At 39.2% G+C, this 23,156-nt stretch overlaps 1 protein-coding gene across 2 annotated transcripts in view; it reads right to left on the reverse strand.

The window, feature by feature from the left end:
- Positions 1-21,885, reverse strand: part of pdgfd (platelet derived growth factor d) — a 52,735-nt gene extending 30,850 nt beyond the window's left edge. For both annotated transcript variants that reach the window (XM_085245688.1, XM_085245687.1), the window contains exon 1: positions 21,167-21,885. In XM_085245688.1, coding sequence (XP_085101814.1) covers positions 21,167-21,284 — 118 coding nt within the window. In that variant the 5' untranslated portion in view covers positions 21,285-21,885. The remainder of the gene's footprint in view (positions 1-21,166) is intronic.
- Between the last annotated feature and the right edge of the window lie 1,271 nt (positions 21,886-23,156).

Below are 23,156 nucleotides of genomic sequence, written 5' to 3' on the forward strand. Positions count from 1 at the left end.
TTCTCCACTCGCAGCAGTAGTTACACCCACTGTGAGTGTCTGTGTGGGTGGATGTTTTCAGGGTGACAGCATGAGTATTTGAAACAGAGCATAAGAAAGAGTTTGTGAGTTGTAGGGTGGATTTAGAAGTTTTTTTTTTTTTTTTTTTTCATTTCAGGGAATGTGCACGTGTGAATATGTGTGAGAAAGAGTTTCGTGGCCCTTTGAAGCTGAAACAAAGGCGTGTCCTGTGACACGGACAGATGAGGTTAGACAAACAGATGTGAACAAATTATTGTTAACTGAGCTAGAAAACTCTTTGTGGACATCCTTGCAGGGAAAGACGGTAGGGTGGGGAAGAGAAAGATATGGGATGCAAAACAATAAGAGAGATGGAGTAGAGATGAAAAAATCTGGAATGGGTGTGAGAAAAACTGGGAAACTCTGGGATGTTGAGAAAAACAAGAGTAAAAGAGGAAACGATGGTCAGGACAAAAAAGGAAAGATGGAGCAGTGGCCACGACTACTGTGCAGCGAAAACAACAAGAGAAGCCCCAAGATATCTCAACACATGAAAACTGTGTAAGTTACACAAAAGAGCATATCTGAGTTGGGCTCATAAATATGCAAAACATTTATTATTATGTGTGCATATATATATGACTCTGTGTGTATGTTTGTGTAAGTGTTCCACTTGCTTTGTTGTGATGTGCACAGATTTGTGCAAATTCATCATTATCTTGTTTTTTTCCCCATCTATTTCAAAGGCATAAACAAAGACAAAACATCAATGCAAAGCCATGACTCGCAACGCATTTAAATTTCCTTTGGTACTGGAGCTTTTTAGCTGGCCCTCACATCTTCACCAGTGAGTTTCAATGATCCTTTTAGGCCTTTGATTAGCATTAGCATCCACTTAACTTTTCCAAGAGGCTCTCAGGCATCTATGACTCAACACCTGTTGATGAGGGCAAATTAGTCTAATGGATACAAAGAAAAGGGACAAACAGCTCTCAATGATTTGTGCCTGAGTGAGTGGAAATCAGGGATTAAGTCTGAGTTGAAAAGATAATATGTTAAAATGTCTTAATGATGTTTATTGATATGTATGATAAAGGATGTTAAGTATTATACACAAACCAAAAAAGTCATCATATAACCCAGTATTCTGTGGATGACACTTTTAAGGATAAAGTTTGGTGTTTTGGCATTAAGGGTACCCACCTGACGGAAACTCCAATCTAAAAGATCACTCTGTAAAGTTGCCTTAAAGAGAAGGGAGTCCTAAGCTGATTTTGTTTTTTGGGGGGTTTTTTGTTTTGTTTTCCAGGCTGAAGACCTTTTTATTTCTTCTTTAACACTAGAACCACCAACATGTCATTTTGACCCACTGGGATTTTAAAGTCATGTTAACATTGTTAAAAACCTTGTAACTCTGTTAAAATCAAATCCACCATCTCATAACTTTTACTAAATCAGACTTATTTACCAAATTCTGAATTTTGGGGTGTCTGGAAGAAAACAATTATGACAGATTTTACCTAGAATCACCGCGGACGTCATTTTGACCTGATAGAAATGAATCTAAAACCACTACTGCAGGATTTCCAAGCAATATGATTGTTGCTATAACATTAGTCAAAGCTAGGTGAATATGATTGATTAAAAAAATAAACAGGGGACTGTAGTTGTTTTTTATGCCTTCCGACAGGGTCAAACTGACTGCCCTCCAGTTCTAGTGTTAAAATAAAGCCCATCAACTGATATTACGTGACTTTTTTCTAAAATGGTCTTTTGTAAAACCACTGATAATGTTTTTGACTACATAGAAATCAATGTTAAATGCTGTGCTCAAGAAAAAATAAGAATTGTTTACACATTTGGATACGTGGAGAACTGGGTACATTGCTGGCTGTGCAGAGCAGCAGGGGAGCTATAGTTGAACTGAGCAGAGAGTCCAGGGTGTGGAAAACTAATATGAACTAATAATAAAGGAAATCTGAAGCAGGGCAGCCTGACGGACATGTGTCAGGCCTGAGGAGCAGAACTGAGGAGGGCTGCAGACTAAAGCAGAGCAGAGGGAACAGTGGATGAGAGAGAGACCTCAGGTCTGGTGATCAGGAGATAGATGTGGATGATAAACCTCTTCTGTTCTGCTTTTACAAAAAAATTTTTCTTTTATATTTTGTTGTATCCAACTGTGAGATCAATTTTAAAATGTAGGCAGTGAGCTGTTCAACCTGTCTAACAGTGAACTTGTTGTTTTTTATGCCTTCTGCACAATTAATCAAATTTTAATCTCCATCGTGATTTTGGCTTCCCACAATAAAAGGAACATAACTGACTGATACTGAAAATGTGTGCTCCGCCAATTGAACACAAAGTCAATCAAGCGCTCCCTAAATCACCGTGCCGATCACATCTTCTCTGGGTAGCTTTAGGTTTCCTGGACTCGCCTGGCCAAGTCAAACTACATTAGGAGACAGACTTAAAGCAAAACTCTAACATCTGGCAAAGCAGAGGGCAAAAAAAAGTTTGTCCCTGAAAGTGGATCATCATCAGTTGTTTGGAAATACTTTGTGATGTTAACCAAAGCACTGCAAAGGCAACTTATTCAACCATCTAAAAAGCACACCATAAAAAGTATAATCAGTGAAGGACTAGAAAAACAATGCGGTGTTTGTTGCTAAGGTGAATCATCAAACATCAACTCACACATCCATAAATGTGAGTCTGTACAGCCCATTGGTGTATTCTTGTAGCTCACAAAGATGCAGTGAAATCACCAACACAATCACATACTGTTTGTTCAAAGATATGTGTCCACTAAACTCGGACAGTAACGATTGCTTCAGGAGAATGGCCAACATGCCCCTAATGCACTTTTTCTAAAGCAGCAGAAACCAGCGCTGTACACAAAATAAATGAAAAATGTGGAGGGATCTCACAGCTGTGGAGTGCTTTGCTACAGTGTTATTCACATCCATCAAGAATGAAAGACTTTATATTTTATTTCTACTAGATCAGGTCAGGTGACTAAACATGTTATTTCCCAGCAAAGATTTTTTAATTAACAGGAGTGGAGCACAATGTGAAGGTGAAAAGATTGCCCGTGGAATCGATTTTGAATGAGGTTTTTGTGTAATTCTTTTAAACACATGATCTAAAATTGATTTTAAACTCTTCTACAATAAATGAATTATTAGGATGTATAAGGTTTTGAGTTTTTTGTTGTACCCTTTGTTTATCAGTGGATTCTAAAATGCTTTCACCTTTACAATCTCTAAATAAAACACCCATTTCTGTACAAGAGTCAAAGCCAGCTGCTGGGCATGCTTATGTCTTTTGCGATGTCCAGGACATTACTGAGAAACTTTTATGACACATTGATGGCTTCTGCAATCATTTATGTAGTTGTCTGCTGGGGTGGCAGCACAGAGAGGAGGAGGAAATGACTTTGTAGACTGGTAAAGAGGGCCACCTCTGTCCTGGCCAGTCTCCTAAACTGAGGAGGTGGGTGAAAGGAGGATCTCAGCCAAGTTAATTTCCATTATGAACAACACCTCTCACCTGCTACATGAGACTGCAGTGGCCCTAAACAGCTCCGTGCAGCCAGCATGTAGTACCAAGCCCTATCATAGGTACTTCATTCCAGTCGGACGGTACAATACATGCTTGCTAAAATATACATGTTTCACTTCAACTGCACTTTATGCATATAAAAAATCTCTGTGTATGTAGGTTACTGCATGTATGAGTTTATCTGTGCACTGCTTTTCTTATTTATTTTTCTTATTTATTTTTCTAATATATCTCTAATTTGCTTTGTTGTACTGTGTGCTGCTGTAACATGTAGGAAATCTTACTTATAATTAGAGCTGGGCGATATGAGATTTTTTCATATCACGATATGTTTTTTTCATTTCAGGCGATAACGATATCTATCACGATATAAGCCAAATAACTATATTTGTAAGATTTAAATGTGCCGTTGCTCACAAGTAAAATGTGAAATAATCAGCAGCTTGTTTTTAAATATTTATTTCCCATAATAAGTTCAACAGGGTAGATGTACTTAAGGAACATGAGACTTTTTCAGATAAATAAAGGCAAATATTGCAAACTACACAAAAGGCAGCCGCTAAAGCGTTTAAGTTTCAAAATAGAACAAATGAAACAGACTAAATTGTCAATTCCACTTAGAAACAAAGTATTAATTCTAAAAATAAATCTTAGTTTGTTTTACAGAAGAACAGACAAAACTGACTAACTTTTGTCAATATCAAATAAACTGAGAACTAAAAGGAAATTCTCAATCTCTCCTTGTTGTATAGCTTAGCTTTTCAAACAGTTTTAACAGTTACTTTAGTCTGACAAAAGCCGAATGACGAATTAGAGCTTCCAGTCAGAGACTGAGGCTACGTCCACACGTACACGGGTATTTTTGAAAACGGAGATTTTCGGTTTTCGTTTTAAAAAATAATCCCGTTCACACGTAAAGGCAGAAATGAAGGAAAACGCTGCTATGAACATGCCAAAGCAGCAGGTGGCGCTAGATTCCTAACCGTGCAGAAATGTTGGCCAATCAGAAGTCTAGAAGCCTCGGTGGGAAAAAGTAAACAAAGCTGCGGCATAGAAGCAAAACCGAGTCGTATGTGTGGAGGGACAGTAACTGTGTGTATATGTAAGCATTTAAACACTGCAGAGTAGAATTAACAGTAACAGTATTGTAGAAATTCATCTCACTGAAACAATAACGTGGCGCACAGTGTGACGCATGCACCAGTTTATTGTATTTCCAGACTTGCTTTCGGCACAATTTACAGTGCACGCTACTCTGTTTTTTGTCAGACTTGAAATAGCTGAAATACCTTCACACTACGGACCTTCTTTGGCTCTTCCGTTCGACAATCTCTCCGGCATTGGAACCATCATCTGTTTTCTCTTCGGTCACGCTCGGTTGATTTTTCTAGTCGGCACACTCATTTCCTCCATTATGCGCTGGCTGCTTCCCAAACAAACACACGTGCGGCTTGGCACTTGTGCTGTACGTAACAAGTCACGCGACGTGACGCTGCGGCTGTGATTGGTTCGGCTCTGCGCTACTGAATTTGGATCGGCTGACCTTTTTTTTTTTAATTTTTTTTTTAAGAGGACAAGAGCGGCGAGGTCTATCGCGATAGCTTAATTTCTCTATCGAGTAAAAGTTATATCGCGATACATATCGTTATCGTTCTATCGCCCAGCTCTACTTATAATTAAAAGGTTCTCAGTCATCCAGGTCATCGTAGTGAACCAGTTTTTGTCTGGTAGACAAAAACTGGTTCACCCGAAAGACAAAACGCCTAAACACAAACTTAACAATGTGGTGTATGCTGTACAGTGCAGCGAGGAATGCCCAGACCTCTACATTGGAGAGACCAAACAGCCAATTCACAAGCACATGGCACAACATAGAAGAGCCACCTCCACAGGCCAAGACTCAGCAGTCCATCTGCATCTTAAGGATAAAGGACACTCTTTCGTGGATGCCAATGTTCACATTTTGGACAGAGAGGGCAGATGGTTTGAAAGAGGAGTGAAAGAAGCCATTTACGTCCACTGTGAGCGACCATCTTTGAACAAAGGCGGTGGTTTACGACACCAACTGTCTGCCATCTATAATCCAGTTTTGAGTTCCCTTCCCAGACGCCTTAATGCCCACTCACATCCTGGGCCATCTGACCTCAGGAATTCGCATGATAAGGTGGGGCCAGGTTTCACATTGAGCTCACCCGAAACCCTGGCTGATTGGGACCCACACCCAGTTTCACACCTTGGCTCATGTGATTAGGTAGGGGATCATCAGGGGTTCCTTTGTCCCTCTTTGGGGGGAAACTCCCACTGGATTTATATCTGGGACTCTCCACCATTTGACCTTAGAACTGAAGAAGCTTCTCGGATGAGAGGTGAAACGTCTTCAAGCAACTCAAAGAAGTCCAGACGCTTTTCTTTCCAAGCTCCTTAGACAATTTAAAAAAAAACTAGATGAAAAAGAACTTAACTTCTTTCTTCGATACATGGCTTCTTTGTCATTGCTGCTACTATTGTACTTCTACTGTTAAGATGGGATTTTAATGTGTGAGTCATGGGACTGGCTTTGATTTGCTTTTGGGTCACTCTTACAAGTGGCTCTTTGTGAAAACTGCCTCATTGTTCAGTAGTGGAGAACAGCACCTTTAAGTTGTAAACAACTTGAATGAGTAGCATTAAATCAACAGTGAAAAATGTTATTTCCAGTCTTCATGCTCCTCCTGATTTGCACACAAACAATTTCCACGCTTTTTCAAACTAAAATCAAGACAAGCCAGTGTTTCGGGCGTTTAAAGACACATTACTTGTTTTTAAGTCCCTTAGAGAATCTTATTTTGACTGTGACAATCTCCCACATTACTTATGCATTACATAGAAGGATAATGTATTAATCTGAATTAAATACTCAAGCTGATTTACCATGGGTTTTTAACATCCGTAAATCCAAACAGGATACAGCTTTAGTCTTGTTTCTATAGCACTAAGTTAACATCTCTACATTCTCTTCGCCTTCTGCCAGTCCACTTAGCATGCTCCCATCCTCTGCAGTGATGTGCTCCTGTTTAACACCTTGGCTAAGCTCGCTGAATAATGCAGTGGGGGGAACAACTCGCTGAATCAGCACTGAGGACAGGTCAGCGGAGACACTGTGGTTTAGCGGCTCTGGCAGCCTCGACACATGAATGCAGAGGCAGTCCGCATAAGCAGACGCGACATATTCACATAAACACAGAGATCGTATTAGGGAGATGGGGCTCAAATGCATAATCAATGCAGATTAAAGCATTTTTCATAGTCAACACATTCCAACCACTTCACCAATACATCTTGACATACTAACTACACATATTAGAGCCCAATTTATGTCAGTAACTTCAATTATATTTGCCTCCTTTATTAAATACAATTCAAATAAACACAAAAATGCAGCATTACTAAAGCCAAAAACATTTTTATAACTTTTACATTTACTTTACAAGAACGTAGAAGTGTAACAAGCTAACTAAACTAAAACTTGTGGGTATTTCCATCAGAAGGTTTTTTTCTCCGACATCTAAGCTGAATACAGATTGTGGCTTATGCATAACATGAATAAATCCTTTTCTGGCCACAGTGTTGTACATGCTGTGTGGTGCCATACACAAATACAGTGCGGCACCAAGTGAAGGATGGAGAGGGAATCACAGCATGGTGTCTGATATCTTTTCCCATCTTGCTAAATAAGGAAGACGAAGCAAAAATTTCCTTGTAATTATGTTAAAAGTAAGACTGACAGGAGGAAAGAACTAGAATGTTGGAAGGTTGACGACTGAGTGAGACACGAGAGGAATCTGTGCCTGCAAGCGGGAGAGAAAGTGAGAGGAGAAAGCAGGTAGGTGAGGAGAGTCAGCTCAAGTTGTAACAACAGATTTTAAGGAGGTTCTGAGGGAGGGGTGGGACAGGGAGAAGGGAAGGATGAGGGATGAGAGGGGCTCGTCCCGACGTGGCCTCTAACTCCTTGATGCAGAGCATTTACTAAGCCCTCATAAGCAATACCGTCCCCATATGAGAGTGTGTCTTGATACAGAGTTTTATTTGCCATTTTCATTATATTCCATTATACTCACTTTGTTTGATGAGGTACCTTTACAAGTAACATTGTGAACTGTTGGTTACTGTTTCTTGAAGGCAAATAGAAGGTAAACAGCTCAAAACTGATTCTTAAGATAAAATCCGTCATACAAATACAAATGGTAAATATTAGGACTGACATCTGGTTTTTATAGACCTCTTAAGCTGTCTGCCTGCATGGATTTGTATGTCCTGTGACTCTACATTTATCACAAGTCTGTGCATCTCTGCATTAAGAGTTAATGTGATAATGCGTGAGCTTGTGAGAATATAAAAGTGTGTGTTTGTAAGGCTTGTTAGAGAAGCAGTTGGCTCCTGCTGACAGCTACTGCAGTCTGAACAGCAGGGCTGACGAGGACAATCAATTAGCCCTGATTTGCCCACATACATACACACACAGTGATAATTGCATACCGATGCGCACTGATCTAAACACACCTTATACAGTATTGTATTATAAACAACATTATATACAACATGATCAACATCTAATGAATTTTATTTGCAAAAAAAGCATTTTTATCTTGAAATTTCGTCACCGTTCCAAAAAACACTAACTTTTCTACTGTATGAAAGAAGAAATGAGGAGACATAGTGCTGGGCTGTGGCACTATCTGCCCGTGTGTGTCTGTGCGTGTATGTGTGTTTGTTATGCCCCAGCTGGAGTAGCGCAAGTTTATTAAAAATCAGACTCGATCCCTCTAGGGGCGGCTTGGATGCTGTTTGCTCGATGTATGCTTGTGTGTGTGTTTGCTCTGAGCGCTGTGTGTGATCCTGAGCAGATGCTGATGTTTTGACAGCCATCCTGCTCTCAGTCTGTCCGCCTCACGTCAGCTGTGTGTGTCTGCAAATGTGCATTCGTGTTTGTTGTAGAAAGCATGCGCGCAAGCACAAGCCGTACGTGTGTGCACGTGTGTGTGTGGTCTTAGTGCAGGGTTAAACAGTGGTCTCACTGTCAGTGAGTATCTGACCTTCTATCTACCACTGGGATCACTTATCCTTCTGCAGGCTCCACAGTAGCACACGGCACCATCCTCCTGTCATTTCTTTCTTAGTTTCTCCTTCTTTCCTTTTCTTTTTCAACTTAATCTTTCTGCCACTCTCTCTCATTTTCCCTCTTTGATAGCCCTCTAACAATGCCATTTCCCTTTACTCCTATCCACGTCCCCTATCCCCATTTCTCTGCACTAATAAGTCCCTGCTTCTCCCCCTCAACACTTGCGGCTCCCTTCTCTTCGTTCTCTGCTGCTCAGATACCAATATTCATAGAGTTAATGATGAAATGAAAACAGAGGAGGAAAAGCTAATGAAGAAGAGGGAAGACAGGGGTAGAGGTAGGAGACAGTGTGAGGAATGCTGAGATACACAAACTGAGAATCAGACAGAGAGTGAATATGGGGCAGAAACGCTGACAGTAGGGGAAGGAAGGATAAAAGTGTTTGACAGAGGAGGAAAAAAGGAATCTTTTTCATTTGTGTCAGCGCGCCATTGTCAGAGTAACAAAGACATAGCTCTCACAGTGCACTGGAGGATTTGTCAAACACACTTTCCCTTTCGCACACTCAAACACACATATATATAAAAAGCACGAAACATAAATACACAGGGTGTTTATCTCTTTCCTTCAGCAGGGACGAATCTCCTGGGGTGAGAGCAGCTCCTGCTCTCATCTTTCTGCAGTGTCACTTCTGACATTTGTCATGTTCTCCCCCTCATTCAAGTTTCAGCAGGCATTGAAAACATCTGAAAGACTTTATACCTTTGTGTAGTTTGAGAAAATAATCTAACCACCATTTACCTACCTTTCACCCTCAAACGTGATCCATAAGCAACCCTTCACACACGATTAATGACTGGAATGCTAAATTCTGCATCATTTTTGCACAGCACCCTGTATGAGTTCTCACTGTACACGATGCTTGAAGTAAATTCTTTTTGCTGCCCACTGTTTTTTTTTTTTTTTTTTTGGCCAACTGTATTGTAAAGATTTGTATGAACACAAGTCTGAAAAAAGATAACTTGGTAAGTTGACACAGATTGGTTTAAGAATACAGGATATGTTGAGTTGATTATTGGTCTCAAGGCACTGAGCTCATTAAACCACTGAAGGATGCTTCAGGGTCAGCACAGCAGATATTGAGGAGTGATGGGAATAATTTTTCCCCAAGGATAACCCAGCCCTTAAGAGAAATAGGTGGATAAATGGTAGCAAATAGGCTTTGCAAAGCTTTAGGATAGTAACACATTATTTTTGTACTGTTGCCACCACAGGGGGTTTTATATCAAACAACCAAGATGTGACTGAAATGCAGATTTTCAGCTTTAATTTACTGGGTTTATCAAAAAGGTATTGCATTAGCTGTTTAGTAATTGCAGCCATTTATATACACAGACTTTTCCAGTTCTGAGAAGTAATTGGCCAACTGACCGACAAGTAGTTGGACTGCCAAGTGAGTCCTGCTCTTTCACTATTTCGTCACAACCTAAGAAGATAGAAGATCTGGAGTTCATTCCAAATGTTGAACTTGTAGTTGGTAGCTTTGTTTTCTGCTGAAATTCTAAATTTGAGGTCCAGTGGTAAAATTAGTCCTTTATTAGTCCTAAAAAACAAAATAAACCTATCAGATAAAAAAAGAAAAAGAAATAGTGTACTGCCCAGCTGAATATAAATACAGCAAATTGCAAACCACTGGTTACACTCAACAACAAGAAGGTCACAAACTCTTTCCATGAAACCAAGATAAAGTTACGAGAACAGAAAAGTATTATGAAGAGAAAGAAACAGCTCCTGATTCAAAACCACAAAACGTTAGCAAGCTACTTGACAACCATCCTATCATTTCAGTGTGTGTGTGTGTGTCAAATATGTTAACATTTTTAAAGTCTGTCACCACCATGTTAGTATTATAAACTATTTTCAATAAATAAATATATTGCATGTGAATGTTGTGCAATTCTACTGATATTGGTATTGACTATTAAATTTCTGCTACTGTGACATCTCTAATGGATAGTATGCAATACAGTACAATTTATGCACTTCATGAAACCATTCTACATAACTCACCATTGTATGGCTGTCTTCACTTTCTTAGTTATAGTACAATAGCTGTAGTCTTTGATTTGGAAATAACTCAGGAAAGATCAAAAACAATTATGTTTTAATTCTTAATCCCATGTATAAAATGACTCATTAAGCAATAAGCAATTTGACCCAACTGTGAGCAGTTTTTAAGACGCAAGTTAACCATTTATGCATTCATGCTAAAAACGTACACCTTATATTACCTAAAATACAATAATTAAACCCTACAGAGCCATAAGGGGAGAGGTCTGTGATGGCAAGGTCAAATTTTGCTTCAAAGCAGCTCAGCAGGAAATCATTTTCACTCGGTTTCAGTTCTTGTTGTGCCAAACTGAGGATGTTGTCATCTTTTGGTTTTATGCATCTATGATCTGCAGCGTGATATAGATCAGCAGCTTTCCAACTAAAGTCCAAATGACTGCCAAATAGCTGCACAACAGACTCTTTTAATTGCACCCTCCATCCCCTCAGAGAGCATGTTTCAAAGTACCACCTTGCACCAAGGGACATCGATGTAATTAACACACCTGCTGCAAGTACAACTACAGTGGCGTTGTTAATTAGAGTTCATTTGTTTGTGTAAATAGGAAGCAGAAGCTGTTCTGACAGGTCGTGGAAGTCAGGCGCCTTAAGCAGGCATTTTATGTTTTTATTTATTCATTTTACTGCATTTAATACTTTGTTCCACGTGTTACTTAATTACTCTGTAAGCTTTGAACATGTAAACTTCACTTTTCCACATGTTATAGACAACATTTGAGCTGAAATGCTGTTTTACAGGTGAGTAGCTTTAGGGAAAATGAAGGGATGTAAATCTAGATCAATAAATAAAACTTTTAGAGCCCAGTAGGTATTATTGGACTCATACCTACACAGATGCAGTCCTCCTCTCTTGTATCTTTAACACACTCATACAAACAGATGAGAAGTTTTCTCATGCATGAACTGTTGACTCACATTAGCTTTGTTTGTGAAGGACTGGAGCAGACTAAATGCCATGAGAGAAGCTCACCATCCAACTAATCTACTACCTTCAAAGTACACACTTCCATTTCTTCACACTATGTTTTCTCCCTATTAATATTCCTCATTCTTATTCATCTGCGTTTCTCTGAGGTTGAGGGGGTGCTGTGAATCTTTGTTCAGAGACTCCCTCCCTCCTCTCTCTCCAAATTTTTGTCTCCTCCTATCCTCTTCTTATCCCTCAATCTCTTGTTTATCTCACATTCACTGCTTATTCAGCACAACCCTCTCCCACTCATACTTCTCCTTTTTGATGCCATGCACTCTATATCACTCTTTTCACACCTCTACAGTCTCTCTCCATATCAATCACTCGGTTTCTGTTGTCTGAAGTTATCCCTCTTACTTTCACAAGCTCTCTCTTTCGTCTGCTTGTCAGCTGTTTTTGTAACACACTGGCAGAATGCAGCATCTCTCGCCACCCTTTTTTGAGCCTTTCCTCTTTGTTTTACCCCAGTCAACCTCTTACCTTCTATATAGTTATACATTTCTACTTGTTTAGCTTCCCGTCTTCCTTGTTTAGCTACCTTCACTTTATCTTATTCAACCTTCATTATCTTCTCTGTCTTTTATTTGAATCTGTTCTTTTGTTTCACCCACTAGTCCAACTGCTTTCTGTTTCTGTGCACCTCCACCTCCTTGCTCTTTCCCTCCTCTGTTATTTGCACCCTGCTATTTGGCAGTCCGATGGCTCAGCTGCCAAGACTGACACTCTACAAGGACTAAACATCTGTCTCCCTTTCGCTCTACCTCGCTCTCTAATTCTCCTCTACTGAGTCCCCAACTCAGCTCATTTTCAAAAGTGCATTGCTGGCTTGTAAATTCAGTTACTATAGCTAAGGAAGACAATGCACATCAACAGAGATAAATGATTCTGCACAACTCATAACAAGCTTGCATTAACAAGTGCCATAGTTGCCAGTTATGGGAACCCTAAGTAATCAAAGTCTATACACAGTATAGACTAGAAAGTATTACAAAATATTCTACCAATACTTTTGAATTATCCCACTTTTGGCATGATCGCACATTAGAGTTTATGTTTTCAGCTCACTTTGGCTGGAGGAACATTAAATATGTCAACTGTTTTCATACATATATCACCTCTTATGGGGGATAAGATAAGGAAAACATCAGAATATAAATATTCAAATGGAAGTGTTGTTACTCAAAATAGCAATCTATTACACATTAATCGTTACTTTCGTAATAGTAATACGGTATATTTTCTGGATTTTTAATTTGTTACACTACTCGTTACATTATATTATGATTACTCCATAAAATGACTTGAAATGCATTGACACATAATTTTGTGGTTCGTTTTTTTTCTTTCCGCCCCACACCTTTGTAAGCACCTTTTAAAGCAAGTAATAACATAGTTGTAACTGTCATTTAATTACTGGATTTAGTAAAGTAATGCATTGTAATGTGTTACAGCCAACACTGCCATATGACAATAATTTAAATTATGTATATTCATTATTTTGGTAATTCCCATGCATCTAGCACTCTCACTTAAACCATCCAGAGCATTTTTTAGTAGTAAGAACACAACTGATCTTCTTTTGTGTGCAACCTTCGAGAAAATGTCTGCAACTGTGTACAGGGATTCCCCAAACACTGTAATATGTTCATGTGCAAGAAAGATAAAGATAAATGATCACATCAGAAAAATAAAGCTAAAATGAAAATGTTTAAGCTTGGCATTGGTACAAATACAAACAAGCTATTTCACTCGACTGAATTAGATTATAAACATGCTCCTAAAACTGTAACATTTACTGCAAAACTTTCCTCATCACCACTTTTTTGTCATCGCGTTTTTCTAAATTGTTACAGTATAATCACATTTCTGCAAGACGATGCGGTCACGGTTAATTTTTTTTTAAATCATGAATTTACAGTTCTTGGGTTCTCACATTGCTGTGGTTAATGGAGCGTATTAGATCCTGTCATTGCTTCTTTTCTTTCTTTCTGTAAACTCCTGTAAACTTTGGATAATATCGGGGAATTCATTGTTCTTATTTAGACATTAGTATTTTAGAGAAGGGGTGAAAGGATTTTTTTTTTTTTTTGCTGCATCATGCAAGTTTTAATCAAATACTGAGATATCAGGTAATCTGCTGGTGTTTGGCACTGTTCTTGATCTTGACCCCCCTCCCTCGTCAGAAATAGCTTATCTTTCCCTCCTCTATCAGTTCTGCTTACCTTCATCTTCTCTGTCCATTTGGCTTGCAATTGGTTTCACTATATATCTTTGGAAGCTGACGAGGCAGAAAAGTAGAAGGACAGGTCTTTTAACTTGGCATATCTCTCTCTACACACCTTTTCCCCGTTCTCCTCCTCTGTGCCCTCTAAGCTTCCTTTAAAACTACCACTTCTCTCCCACTGCCCTTGCTTCCTCCTCCTAAAATATGAGCACCATATCATACGTGACTCTACACCTAGACCCACTCAATTTTCAAGCCATCATTTCACCCTTTGCCTCTTTCTCTCCCTTACTCTCTCTCTCTCGCCACACAAACAGCACACACTCCTCTCCCACTACACTGTCCAAGTGGTCACCGCCCTATTTTCTTTTCTGTGCAGGGGAGGAAAAGACCGTCTGCCAAACATTTAGAGGTGGGGTAACTTTGGCTCATGCAAAGTGTGTGGCAAAGCATGCGTGTGTGTGTATGTGCGTGATGAAAAGTGTTTATTGGGGGATTCCCTTGAAAGGGAGATCCTGTAATTGTGTTTGATTCAGCCTGGGTGGGCGGGTGGGGAGTAGCTTCATGTTGGGTGTCCGAAATGTGACTCATGAATTCCAAATAACCTCAGTCATAATCCTCCCTGCTGTCACCCCTGTGTTTAATATAGTCCCAGAAAAACATTTGGAACCCATTTACATCCTGTCATTATTCAGTTTCGCCAGGCTTGTGTGATATCACAAGTCGGTGTGACATTGTGATGTAACACACAAAACAGAATCACTGAATTTTGGTTCCATCACTATCCTGATGAAGCATATGTCTAAATTCAACAAGGGAAATCTTTCACATCTCTATCTTCATCTTCACCACCACCAGCATCTAGACTCCTATCCTACTTCCTATCCTATTCCTGATCTGAGTCTAATTGCCAAATAGCTTTTTTAGACATGATTTTGATTTGAGAAGATATTAATGTAAAGTTCCACAATAGCTAGTAAATGAACACTAGAGAGGATATATTTTCACAAGTGATGCTTAAGAAGGTCAAGTATGTACAAACTTTGCATCTCAACTTTTAAGCCAACACGAGTAAAAAGAAGCCGAAAGTGGTCTAGGAAATGGAAAATGGAATACACAGTTCCATAAGAATGTGAACATTTGGAAAAGCTCCAAGACATCTACCAACGGATATAGAGGTGAAATTGTTTAGTCAAACATGAATCTCTACTTTGAACTGTTCTTCACAGGGTTTCCACGAGTGTATTACAAGTCCAGCGGTGCACCAATCCACAAGACTGTTTTGATGGGAGTGTGATTGTGCCTCTGTGTGTCTGTGCTGTGTGTCCCTGGCCACACTGAGCACTCATACACACTGAGGGCCCGCAGGACATCACAGTTATTGATAATGCAAACAGGTGAGGACATTATCTGTACCAATATCTAAATGAATTGCTGTGGAGCTTGTGGCTTTTTGCTTTTTTCTCATAATCTATGCCCTTTTTTCAGTATACAAAGGTAAATAAAGGTCTATCAAGTGCATCCATAGTGTCTGATAGAATACATTTGACTAAATGTGTTATCCTTGTGCAGGTGTCTCTGTTTTGTCTTGGTATGCCTGTCTGTGACACTGTTTGTCACATTGTATTTGCCAACAGAGCCAACGGGGTGAAATAGCTTTTGATTAAAAACAGCTGAAACAGATGGGTGAAAGCTGAGAGATAGAGACAGACATGAGAAAGAGAGAGATTGAAAGAGGAGGATCTGCAGAGATGAAGTGATATGTAGCGAGGCGCAGACTGATAAGACGGCACTGAGAGGACGGCAAAGATAAGAATTATTGGAAGAAAGAGAAGGATTCAGAAGGATATGCCACGACTCTTCATAAAAAAAATTATTGTGCTCAATACAAGATGCGTAATTTCTAATCTCTGTCCGCCAAAGTGACCCGTTGCACTCCATGACTAAATTATGGTTTTATGACAAAAACAGAGAAACCTGTATGTCTAACCTGTTGCTAGTAGAGAGCTGGTTATCACTGCAATTATGGTTACTCTCTATTTTTCATACTCCAAGTATAATAACTCTGTATGTGGTGCATGTTAGCGTTCGTGCTAATGGCTCAAACATAGTTGTGCTTTGGCCCTACACAGAGCCTACGCACAACTTTGCAAATCATCCACATGTTACAACTGTTTAGTGTCACCAGGGGGCAGTGTTACAAACAACCAATCTGTGGGCAAGTCACACTTCTGTTGTTGTTAGTCTTTCAATTGGCTGCATGTATAACATACAAAGAGCTAAAGTGACTGTTAAAAACAAGGAAAAGTGTCCATCATAGCCTCTGCCTGTGCTTTTCAGGCCCTTTTTGTCTCCTTTGAGGATTACATGCAAGCAAAAGGGACAAGAGTGTACAAATGCAGTATAATACAAGCCCCCTGAATATGTAATATGCTATCATATTAAGCTTCAAAGTGTAACTTTAATCCTGAAGCAAACAGTTAAAAAGAAGATATCAGTGCTCTTATATCGCTAGAGAATTTCACTTTACCGCATTCTCTCAAAGTCACATATTGTCTGCCTTAGACTTCAGTATGCTAAGTAGCTAAACACACCATGGTACATTTAGATTAGCCCAGCTGCACTAATAAATGTAATATTACAAGGAGAAATCTTAATATAATATATATGGAGTAAATAACTTAAAATTACCATTTTGACATTTTCATTACAGCTGACGTCAGCAGTTTTATTTTACGCGGAAAATAAATTTTAGGCTATGATATGAGGAGTCTCACAAGGATTGTTGATGGTGTATTAAAAAGATTAATATTTCACCAAATGTCCCTCTCATTTTTTCTGTTTTTCCACATATACACAACATATCTACACACACACACACACCATGTACACATGATTTAGACGACCTGCTGAAGTTAAAATCAACCATCTCTAAGGTTTACAGAGAAACATCTGAAAAAGAAAGAATATCCAGTGAGCAGCGGTTCTCTAGGAGTAAACACCATGTTGATGTCTGAGGAGAAAAACCCGGCTGCTTTGAACTCATAGGAAGGCAACAGTTACTTAGATAGCCACTCATTGGAATCAATATATGCAGAAGAGCATAAGGACTACAGCCGATAAACTACAGCAACTTAAGACCACAGAGGGTGCCACTCCTGTCAGCTACAACTGGAAAATGAGGCTCCAATTTGCATGGGCTCACTAAATAATGGGATAATAAGATATTGAAAAAATTATGAATCTCAATTCAGACGACGGGTTCAGCAATTGACATAAACAACATGAAAGCATGAATCCATCCTGCCTTCAATCAATGGTGTAACGGTGTGGAGGATATTTTCTTGGCACGCTTAGGGGACTTTGCTCAGTACCAGCTGAGTAACACCGTACCTGGGTACTGCTGCTGACCCTGTCCATCCATTTATGACCACAGTGTATCTATTCTGCAGGTTAACGCACCATATGAATCAGCCTAAATAATCTCAAATTGGTTTCTTGAATGTGACAATAAGTTCACTGTACTCAAACAACCTCCACAGTCACTAGATCTCAATCCAATAGAGCACCTTTGGCATGTGGTGGAACAGGAGGGGATCATCATGGATCTGCAGGCAACAAATCGTGTGATGCTGTCACGTCAACATTGACTAAAATCTCTGACGGATGCTTCCAATACATTGTTGAATCTATGCCATTCTATCATGTGCAATTCTATGTGATGTCGGATGGGCTTTGCATCCATCTGCTGCATTCTCAATACCTAAGGATATCATTTCTCTGAGATGAATACTGAGAGGCGAAGTATTCATCAGAGACTGGCGCCACCAGGCCCTCTGACCACCAGTAGGGAACGGGTGAAGTGTCTTGCCCAAGGACACAACGACCGAGACTGTCCAAGCCGGGGCTCGAACTGGCAACCTTCCGATTACAAGACAAACGGCCAACTCTTGAGCCACGATCGCCCCTAGTTAAGTTATACCTCTGTTAAAAACCAGAGCAGAGCAGTCACCTTTACCATCAGTTGCTCAACATTTCGCTGTATTATTAGTCCTGCATATTAACAAGTTGTTGTAAATTGTTATTATAATAATAAATATCTTGAGCAATAGTAGAGCGGTTCACAGAATATAAGCAGTATGGGAAATAGTTGAACATCTGTGATATTTTATGATGTTTTCGATGGTAGTAGCCGAGTCTGTGTATATGTTTGTGCTTGTGTATTAGTTTTTATTGTATTTGGGTCATCTGGTCTTTTCAGTGGAGATGACAAATTCCTCTGAGCAGAAAGGCCAAATAGTGTTTATTTTGTTGTATGTGTTTACATGTGTATTTTTGTGTTTCCTTCTCTACAAAAATACGCCGTCTCCCTGGCTAACCCCCCCCCCATCTCCACACCACCCAAACCCCTTTAAAGCACACGTAGACTCACTTCAATAGCAGGCAAAAAGAATGAGAAAAATGCTGAACAAACACGGGAGGAAAATAAAACAAAACCTTGGCGGGAATTCCTTGAAATGAGCTAAGACATTCTGTCAGAACATTTACACACAAATACGCACATATGAGCACATTCGCAATGGTTAATGGATGAAAGAAAGCTGTGGAGGCCCTATCAACTTTAGGTTGGAAACAACTCTAATCAGCTACAGTCAATCAAATAACAGAACTAAGCTCTCATATTCCACATAAGCTGGTTGTTTTGGCAAAAACTAGACACAAACACACAAGTAAAGATAACTTTGTAGCAGTGTATTATTTTAAGACTCTGCAATGGATTAAAGAGCTGTTGAATCTAAACATCTTGCAATCAGGCTGACTGGACAGCAGCTTCGGTTCCACGTGACTCGACTTCACTTTGATCATATCGGTCTGATTTGGTATTATTAGAAAATATGGATGGTTTGACAACTGTGTCAAGAGGCTCTCTTATCGAATGGCTGACCTCATCTCATTGAGTGTGAGTGTGTAAAAAAAGTTAGACTGATAAGACGCTGTTGTTTTAGTGACTAAGGAGTTTGGATTACAATACATGGGAAACAATGAGACTCTAGTATAACAGCTATTTTTTAAATGTTAGAGTAAAACAAGTTTGTGGGAGAAAAAAACAATTTACCAATTTATGAATAATCTCGCATGCATGTGTTGTATGTGTTGACTTGTGGGACTGATTTTTAAGCTTCAAACTTTTTATCCTGACTTTGTTCATTTAATAGTTGTAACAATACAAAGCTGTTGCAAAAAGTATATAGGGACCTCTAAAGCAGCGCTGGATTTGCTTCATTAACCCATTTTAAAGCAGATATAAGTGAGAAAAATCTTTTATTGTAAACATGATATGCTGGTATCATAATTTCTGTGTTTGAAACTTGAGGTATTGCAGCAAACCTCCCTGGACAAGGATTAAAGCTGAAAAGTTCCCCAAGACCATTCAATGGTTAGCTATGTTATTGTCAAAAAATTTCAAGAAGGACAAGAGCATAAATAACAGTATAATGTACAATGATGTCTGGAGTTCGACTGATGTAGGAACTTTAAGACTGATACTGTTACCAGTCGTTTGTGACTTAAAAATCCAATGTAATGGATGATGTTGTTTTTCTTTTCAACAGATGAAAAGGATTTCCGTAACAGTTTGTATGTGAATTTATTCATATGTTCTTACAGAGATAATATGACAGTGCATTTTAAAAATAATCTTGTTTTAATGTCACCACAAGGCTCTACTTAACTCATATCAGCTCGTTCTTGTGTTTGTGGTGTTTCAACAAATATGCTGACGCTGATAGTACGTTTGGAGGGTGTTCCTCCTGTTTCTTTATTTTTTTAATTTTCATTTATCAGCTGTTATAAATGCTTGTTAGAAAATAACTGTAAATATATTATTAGAGGTCATGAAGGTCAAAGACTATTATTAAATACTGTGTCTGGAATACTAAAAGAGTAGAACAACTGTGTTTACAATTGCAGTCTGAGACAGACTTCAGTAACATAAAACTTGAAAACAATAGCAACAATAGCAACCACCAAGGGAGATTTTCTACAGAGCTGTAAAAAGAAAAAGAAAAGTTGGAACACGTATTAAAAACACAGATTTTAACAGTATTGTGAAAACTTACTCCAGTGTTAACGCTGCCTTCTTCTGATCTTTGCAGCTAATACCGTTTCTTTTCCTGTTCTGTGAGGGAACAAACACTTTTCATCCTGCTGCTATTTTGAACCTCGCCCAAAAAGATCTGATGCAGCTGCTGTCTTTTTAAAGCACCAACTTTTAATCTGCACCATTTCTTCCATCACTTTTCTATTCCGTCTGCTTGTCCTCATAATGCTGCTACAGCTCTGCAATGGCTATTGTGATGTTTGCCGTAAATACATGCATTTATCTAACGGGGTACAATGAAACGTCCTTCGGGTGGATGTTACACTGTTGGATTCAAATGATAAAACTCAAATACTGACCGTTTTGTTGACAGGTTTGGTTGAGATGATTCATAAAATTGGAAATGATGAAAAAAGCTAACAACAACAACAACAACAACAACAACAACAACAATAATAATAATAAACTAAAGATAGTTTAAGACGTGTCTAATAGGGTTTTATTGTGTCAGACTTTCATTCATGGCTGAGCTCCCCATGCAACCTTGTGTTTTCTACACTCACACAGGAGAGAGTTTAGTCAAACAGGCCTCAGGGGCAGCTATCCAGGTCAGAACCTAATACAGAGGTATTTTCATGCTTTCCAGCCAAAAGCAACGCTGCAGCTGTTTGGGTGTGCGCGCGTGGTACTCAGCGCTACTTCACCACGACTTTGCCCTCAGGCACGAGCGCAAAGTAAGCATGGCACACATCCAGAAATTTATACAGCCACGAGACTCTGAGAATCTGAAGACCTTATCTTAAATTATGTAGAGATGCATGATAATTATGCTACAAAAGGTGTTTAACACCCAGTGGGACAAAGTGATGCCCGTTCTTTATTTCATTTTCAAAATTTTCAATTGTTATTCAACGGAATTTATGCGCTTCCTGTTTCTCCATCGCTCATTTTTAGATCACTTAACTTTCACCACCAAGTCAGTCGTTTGCACACAAATCCACGTACACACTGTGCACCACAAAACATGTTATTACAGCTACATCGATATTAAAGCTAAAGAAAGTTTAAAAAAGGTGATCTCACCGTCTCTTCTGTTGTTGCCCCTCATCACTTTGGTCGTAGAGACCTGAGCCCTCACGACTCCTGTTAAAGTTCCCAAAATTAGAACCGTCCACATGTGGAAAAACACCGATCCTCTCATGTTGCTGAGAATGATGCTAGGTTAAAAAAACGACAGCGGTAAAAATGAGTAAATGTCCTCTTCGTCTTCTAGTGGCTTAAGCGAAAAATGATGTACTTCAAAAGTTATCTAAAGCTTTCCATTAACGTTTGCAATAACTACGAGCTTTGAGTAGCTCTCTCCTTTACCCGTAAATTGGAATCACTTGTTGATTCCAACGCTTGAAGTCTGACGCACTCTATGCCCCGTCTTGTTCCAAAGTGCCAAAAAATATGGAAGTCTTTGCTTTCTTTAAAAAGTTATGCGCGCACAGGCGTACCAAGTGCAAAACTCTGAAATAGCTCAGCGCAGGTGGAGGGTAATATAGCCACGCTCACGGTCAGACTGGAGACTGTAGGCGCCGGACGTCTTATCTCTGTGGAACAACTAAAAAAAAATCTATTCTGCCACTGAGAAATATCCCGCATAGTTTTCCAGTTTCTAATGCATCTGCACTTTTAAAGTTGGGGCGTCAAACTTTGCCAAATGAGTGGCGCGTGCGCACCGTGTGTGAGCGTCCAGCTTGCTGTGGGTGTGCGGGTGAGATGCTTGGGTGTAAAGTTATACAGGATAATTCAAAAAAAAAAAAAGAAAAAGAAAAAGAAAGAAAGAAAGAAAACCTTTCAAAAGAAACATCGATAAAATGTATGTAAAGTTTTCTTCGTATCTATTCTTTCTATTGATCCATCTTTTGCTTTCTGATTATTGTAATTAAGTACCTGATTGTTAAAACACACTTTGGAAAATGGAATGAGGAAATGAGCAAACGCAAATTTTTTCTTTAATTTTTATTTTTTTTAGAAAATCCAGAGGAAATGGGGGGTGTCACCAGTTACATGAAAGGAAACGTGTCATGAACTTGTCCAGGACTTACTGGGAAATTTACTTTCCTCAGGTCTTAAATGTTGAATCATGCTGACGAAATATGAGATACAAGTAAATCCAGGGGATGAGATCTGTTACACAAGTTTTAACCAAGCAGTCACAGTAAGTCACAGCATTGTGCAATGCATGCATGATCATCTGGGTAAGGAAAGCTGGACCTGAGCATCTATGTTGTGTTTTTCAGTGTGAGAAACGTTTCATCACTTGGCAGTGACAACATCACTTTGCTCTGCCTGAGCGATGTTAATGTCATATATTTTCTGTAATTCAAAATGAGGTGTTGCGACCCATCTAAGATAACACAGCACATGTGATAAATCTGGAAATGAACTGTTTGGAATCACTCCCTAACAGTGATCTAACCACCACCGTAAAATATCATATGAGTGTGTTTCTGACTTGACTAATTGCGAATCACTGTTGTTTTTATCACTTTTTCCCTGGTCACACAAATACTGTTAGCATGTCTTGTTTGCTTTCATTTCTTTTGCACCATGTTCATGTGCATAGTCACAAAAATTATCAGAGTTATTTAGACTTTATAAGATGAACTTGCCAACTTCGGGTTTCTGTTGAGTCAGCAGAAAGCCTACCCATTACTGAGCAATTGGCTAATGACTAATGCAGCACCTCTAAAACTTGAAACCACTTAGGGAATTATATAGGTTATTAATAGGGAGAGAAATTTAATTAAAATTAAAAGCTATTAGACTACCCTGCTGAGCTTCAAAGGCATATGCACCACGGGAGTGAATTTGTAAGTACTGTATACATAGAGATCGGTTGTTGTCATACACAATGTGTATGGACACGCACACATGCGCACAGAGACATGAAATCTTCTTATGGTATTAAAACTTTAACCTGCCAAGAATGTAATAACATGGTAGCAATATTTGGATCTTAAGTGAACATAAGTTGCTCATATGTAAAAACATAGACAGCTGAGACCAACTAGCCATGTTGATG

This window comes from Mchenga conophoros, linkage group LG14, assembly GCF_057382185.1.
Source record: "Mchenga conophoros isolate Kocher_MC1m ecotype Shallow Benthic linkage group LG14, M_conophoros_male_GT1.1, whole genome shotgun sequence".
Taxonomy (NCBI): Eukaryota; Metazoa; Chordata; class Actinopteri; order Cichliformes; family Cichlidae; genus Mchenga; species Mchenga conophoros.